Genomic DNA, 6,452 nt, shown 5'->3' on the forward strand with positions numbered 1-6,452 from the left:
AACAATATGTAGGAGAAACTAAGAATAATTTACGAACTCGCTTTAATGCTCATAGGTCAGACATCAAATTAAAGAAAGACAAGCCTGTTTCTAATCATTTCTACCTCGACGACCATTCAATAGACGATCTCACCCTAATCCCAATTGAGCGTATAGAAATTGACTTGCCCGAAGATGAAACTACCAAATTCCGTCAATCTAGGGAGGCCCATTGGATTGAGACATTGAATACAGCAAGACCTATAGGACTAAATATTCATCATAATGTAGGCATAGCACCCTTTGTTGTCCCGTTTAATACAACCAGCAATCGAGCAAGCAAGATAGTTCATGCCCACTATAAGAGCCTTCAAGAGAAATTCCCCCATGTCTATAAGCAGAAAATGATAGTTGCATATTCAAAAAATAAGAACTTAAATGATAATATTGTTCATAGCAAACTAAAAACAATCAGTACATAACAGATACTATACTTCTCGCCCATCGGGCGAGTTATTTTTTCTAATTTCAGATCAGAATAAGAACAGAAGAAAACCCAATATCAAGACCCTTAATCCTAATTTCTAAATAAAGTGTCTGCTCCACCCTAGGCCTGTACATTTGGGAGAATCAAACCCTCCCTTCCCCGAAACCTAATTGATTTAGCGCCACACCACTTTCAGATTATTAATGCACTTAATAAATGGTTTCAATTCATATGGCATTTGATGATGTCAGAGTCACATTAAAAGAAATGTTGCAATTTCCTTAAATCTTTGAATGCGTCTATCAAAGGAACTTGGCCTCGGATGACGTTGATATTTACATTAATGTTTACTATTGACTTCAGGTTTTACATGATGCTAATATTTTTTGTGTCCGACACGTGGTTTCGGTTTTATGGGTGTCACTGAAAGTTGATTCTGCATCTTTAAAGCGTCCTCACATGTGCCCCATTAGAGGTAAAGCAATAATTCTTTCGGATTCATAATGCTGAGATCTTGAGCTTTCCAGTGATATATAACATGCATGCCTTACATGCAAATTCAAAACCCCATTTACTTAACATGGGACTATTATTAGATAAATCGACTAATTAGATTAACCTGACTGTCAACCCCAATAGAAATCAAAGTTTAAGTTGTTTTAAAGACACCCTTCCTTCTACATTCCTTTAATATGTTTTATGTCCAGTTGCGGTATATAAATAAGCTCTAGGGTGGATTGAACTTATCAATACTGTAAGTTTAGCGTAGAGAAGCACATTAAAGGGATACCTCCACTTAATTTACCAGCTTTCTTATTTCTTATCCGATTTTCATCAAACTTGGAATGTATGTGTATAATCAAATTCTAAATTTCATGGAATAATCGAATTTGCTTAGTGCGCATGCGCATTACCAACTCTATTATTTCTCATTCGATTTTCATCAAACTTGGAATGTATGTGTACAATCAAATTCTTAATTTGATGGAATTATCCAATTTGCGTAGTGCGCATGCGCATTACCAACTTTCTTAATTCTTATCCGATTTTCATCAAACTTGGCATGTATGTCTATAAATCAGTTCTAAATTTGATGGAAATATTGAATTTTTGTTGTGCGCATGCGCATTACCAACTTTCTTATTTCTTATCCCCAAACTTGGTATGTATGTGTATAATCCAATTCCACATTTGATGGAAATATTGAAATTTTGTTGTGCGCATGCGCATCACCAACTCTCTTATTTCTTATCCGAATTCACCAAACTCGGTATATATGTGTATAATCAAATTCTAAATTTGATGGAAATATTGAATTTTTGTTGTGCGCATGCGCATTATCAATTTTCTTATTTCTTATCCGAATTTAACCAAACTTGCTAGGTATGTGTATAATCCAATTATAAATTAGATAGGAATATTGAATTTTGTTGTGCGCATTTGTCGTAAGCGAACGCCCTGCTATGTTTTCGTATTTTTTTTTTGTTTTTTTTTTTAATCTATTGTTTACCTTTGTTTATCCTGGTTATCAGGGTGGCAGCTATGTTGTATTTTGCAAGTTTTATATCCAGATCCTACTCCTCTGGTTAGGTACTTTCCCTCCCATTGGTTTATTGGTTTAAAACCCCTCTACAGGGTAGATCAATATAATACTAAACATCTAGTCCTTAGAACCCTCGGTGTTGTTATTTCTACCCCTAACCCCTACCCGACAACATTTTATCAGAATTAAAGATAACAAGCCATTTTGAACACCTATTCTGAATTAATTCAAGGTCACGATGTGCACTTTGTTCAACTTCTAAAAAAACTTTTTGATGAAGTTATTAGACCAGTGTCATCTGCAAATAGACGTGTAGAAGTTTAAAGACCTTCTTGAATATAATTAATATAGATATAGAAACTCTGTCAAAAGTTTTCGAGATGACAAAAAGGATCGTGGCTGTAAATTCCTTATTATCTAGATTTGAATAAATTTTATCATAAATTTCAATTAATTGGTGAAATGTGGATAATCCTGGTATCCTGGTCCCTTTATATCAGAAACTCATTATTTTGTAAGCAACTCTACGAATAAAAGGTACCCGATCCAGGAACATCTAAAATGTGAACATTCGAATGTAATATATCTAATTTCAAGCAAGAAATGCCCCAAACAATATGTAGGAGAAACTAAGGATAATTTAAGAACCCGTTTTAATGCTCATAGGTGTCTCCGATTTGATCCACAAAGTAAGGTTTCGCTTTATTTATCCACGCTGTAGTGTTAGGTTTTTTAGTTTCTAAAGATAAAGGACCCAATATAAACTTGTTCACCATTTTTATTGAGTTAAATTTATTATAATTTCTTCAAACTGTTTTCCTAAACTCAATTGATATAAAACCCAAAGTGAAAGCTGTCCACAAAACTTTTGTCCCGGTAATTGAATTTGAAATTTGATTGGTTGATTAGTCAATTTCATTATCTCTTCAGTGGGTTCTAATCCAAAAGAATCGAAGAAATATAAGTTATTTGAAGAGTATTTGTACAAAGCTGAATGATGAACTCCTTTTTGATCGGAAGTATGAATATTTGTTATAGCATAAAATTTTCCTTTCTTATATTTCAGATCATTTATTTCATCTCTCATACAATAATAAAACGGTGATATATTTAACTCATTCGCCCATCTCATAAGTTGAAAGTTTGTGGTTGTATCAGTTCCATATTTATCGAGAAAGATATTCATTTTTAAAAGTCGGTTGTTTGAAGTTCGTTTTGATAAAACCTACCTATGATTTGTTCTTTGTCTTGATCGATTAATTCATATGTTGGAGGTGCTGTGGTGTTTACTTCATCAACGATGAATATTTCGTTTGTCCAGCATCCAACGTAACCTTTTTCGAATTTGCTTTTATATTTGAAAATACGAACTCGATCTCCGACTTTAAATGTGGGTTTGATATTCAAATTCTTTATTTCATTTTCGTAGTTATGTTGTGCGTTAATTGACTTTATAATATTTGGATTATTTGTGGCTTGTGTTGGTGTGACACCTATAGATGAATGAATTTTGTTATTGTATTCATCTACAACCTCTGGTTATATTTTAAGCCAATTTTTTGGGATTTCAATTCCGTGAACTTTTTGAATAATTTATTTTTTAGAGTTGTATTATATCTCTCAATAACTAACCTTCATTATGCGTGCTGTAAATTTCAAACCCAAGTGATTTCATAGTTTTGTTATAAAATTCACTTCCTTTATCTACCCATAGTTTTTCTGGATGTCGGTTAGATTGTTTCATAATCGTTTCAAATGCGTGTTTGACTGATAATCCTGTTTTGTTTTTCAAAGAAATAACCCATGCATATCTCGTATACAATACAAATCTACAACTGTTAAGCAATATTTAAATCCTCTTTCGACTGGCATATTAATTAAATCGGCTGACCATATTTCATCTTTTTCAAACACCAACTTTTAAAAAGTTTTTAGTTTTTCTAAATTCTTTATGAATTTCATCCACTAATCCTATGCCCAATTTCATCTTTGCTTTTAACAGTTTTATGATTAGAGCCCTTTGCATTCTCTCTTTGAAAGTTGGATTTGGAATATTTTCAAGTTCGATTATCATTTGTCTGTCTGCTTCGTGTCTGAAGTTTATGTCTTTGTTTCTGTATAGTATGTTGTGTTTAAGCACAGCGGCGTCAACTCTATTGACTGGTTCTTTACCGGGTTTTGGTTTATCGTTTTCGATGTTTAGGTCTATTTTGGGATCTTTTAATATGGTCGCACTTTCCCTATGGAATGAAATGGTCTAGTACTACTGTTAATGTAGATATAAAGTCTTTTGTATCGATTTTAATTGTGGTGAATTTCCACTAAATTTTATTCTAAATCCATTAAACAATAACACCTCATCATCAACGATTGGTGTAATGCTCTTTGGTAATTCTGGTTCAGGGTTTGAAAAAAGACGATATATATCATCTAATGTCCTAATTATAATACCACCATATTCAATTGGTTCGGGGTGATCTTTATGAGGCGTGGGTTCTATACGAGGCGTGGGTCTATATTCTAATTTCTTTTTAATATCCTCTTAAGTTTTTAATATTGGTTGAAATAGAGTTTGTAGATTTTCTGTTAATCCAAGTCGTTGTAATTTGTTATTTTCAACTTATGTCTTTATTTTATTTTAGCTTTGATATATTCTCTATTTCTTTTTAAAATATTATTCCAATTATCCATTTTAAAAAAAACCGCAGGTTTTCTAGTATGAACAAATACATATCTATGATCATCTGGGTTTCTCCATTGTGTTTCACAAACCTTTTTCAATGTATCTCTGTCCATTCCGTGATTTATCGACTGAATGATTTGAGATACGTGTTTGTTGTTTAATTCAAATAATAAAAAACAATTTGCGTTTTTCCTAATGAACATTGCATCCATTCCGTAGAAAGATTGTGATTGGTATATACAGTGACGTGAAGAATTCTTGTTGAGCAGTTCGTTGTGCTACACAGTCATCAAAGACTATGAAGTTCTTTCGATTGCTATCAATATTAGACAAGTCTAGATCATTAACAATTTTCGTAAGAAAAACTTTTATATCCGTTGGAATGAAAGATGGATTCTTTGCTTTAATGAAGTTCTCTATGATATCTTTTATTTCCACTTCTTCTTCGTTGTCTTCATAATATTGAAATATGTCTTGAACATCTTTCTTTGGTAAATATTCTAAAGCCTTGAGGAATTGATAATACGATTGCTCTGGAGTTGTTGTGTAGATATATAGTGAATCGAAATCTAAAAGTTTTGGTGTTGTCAACATGTTAAAAGTGAGATGAATTTTACCAGAACCTGAACTACCGCAAATACACATAAGCACTGGGTTACTAGGAAATATTTCTGAATGTTTGAATTTATTTCCCATTTTTTATTTTTTATTTTGTTTCTTGACTAAATCGATATCTAAATTCTTTTACTGTGCCTAATATATCTGCTACTCCTGAACCTCGTGCGTCCTTTTCAATTACTAAATTATGTCTGCGTTCTTCTGTAGCTTTTACTGAGCTGCTTTCTTTGCATTGGCTGCTTTGACTGCGGCAGATATCCCACTAGTTGCTGCACCAGCCGCGGTAACACCAGCAAATATTACAGATAGGAGAGGTAAAAATCCACCTACCTTTGCGTTCGTGTCAATTCTTTTTAAGTCTATTTCGTCTCTGACTTTACAATATTTATATTTGTCAATAAGTTTTTTAGTTATGTGGAATATTTTACCATTTCCTGTTAATCTTTCAATGTCGAAGTTTATCTTCCCAGCAATGTTTCTGACCTAACAGTGCATTTGCACTTGTTTCCTTGTGTGTTGTCTGATTAATGTCTTCAATTTTTTAAATAGTTTTTGGAAGATGTTTTTTCAATACCCATGTTTTATCAGAAAACTTTGTAGAATTAATGGTGTCTTGTATGTACTTAAACACTGTACCAAAAGGTTCATTATCTACTTGAAAATTTGGTTGGTGCCGACAAACACATTTCATTGATTAAGAATTCTGTTACTTCCATCCGTTTCACTGAATCATTAATTGCCTTACCAAGTTTCATCATTTGCACTGCTGATAAACTTTTTGGAACAAACTTACTTTTAATAAGTAAATTAGTTGGTCTAGTGTCACAATCTGATGATGTCATTGTATGCTTAACAGTTTCACTAGTAGAATGATGCATTCTGATAATCTTCTCTGCCCTAGGTGTGCTAGGAGAGTTTTCAACAAAGCGGATATGAACAGTCAAGTAACCTAATTTCGTGTTAACCTATTTTTCGTGTATTTCCGGAAAGGATTAATAATTTACATGTGCAACCTCGCGTGACCTCCGCATTTGCTTGATAAACATGGGTTATTTGTACATTTGTAAATTTTCTAAATTGAGGTGACTGTAATCAAGTTCTAGGGTAGATAAAATATTATACGCACTTTCTATTTGATGCTT

At 32.8% G+C, this 6,452-nt stretch overlaps 1 protein-coding gene across 1 annotated transcript; it reads right to left on the reverse strand.

Annotated features, from left to right (window-relative positions):
- Positions 1–4,884: 4,884 nt before the first annotated feature.
- Positions 4,885–6,188, reverse strand: LOTGIDRAFT_157253 (hypothetical protein; the record flags this gene model as incomplete). The annotated part of the gene is made up of 2 exons (XM_009049014.1): positions 4,885–5,363; positions 6,104–6,188. The coding sequence occupies 2 exons, from the start codon at positions 6,186–6,188 to the stop codon at positions 4,885–4,887; spliced, it is 564 nt and encodes a 187-aa protein (XP_009047262.1).
- Positions 6,189–6,452: the final 264 nt, after the last annotated feature.

This window comes from Lottia gigantea (assembly GCF_000327385.1).
Source record: "Lottia gigantea unplaced genomic scaffold LOTGIsca_13, whole genome shotgun sequence".
Lineage (NCBI taxonomy): Eukaryota > Metazoa > Mollusca > Gastropoda > Lottiidae > Lottia > Lottia gigantea.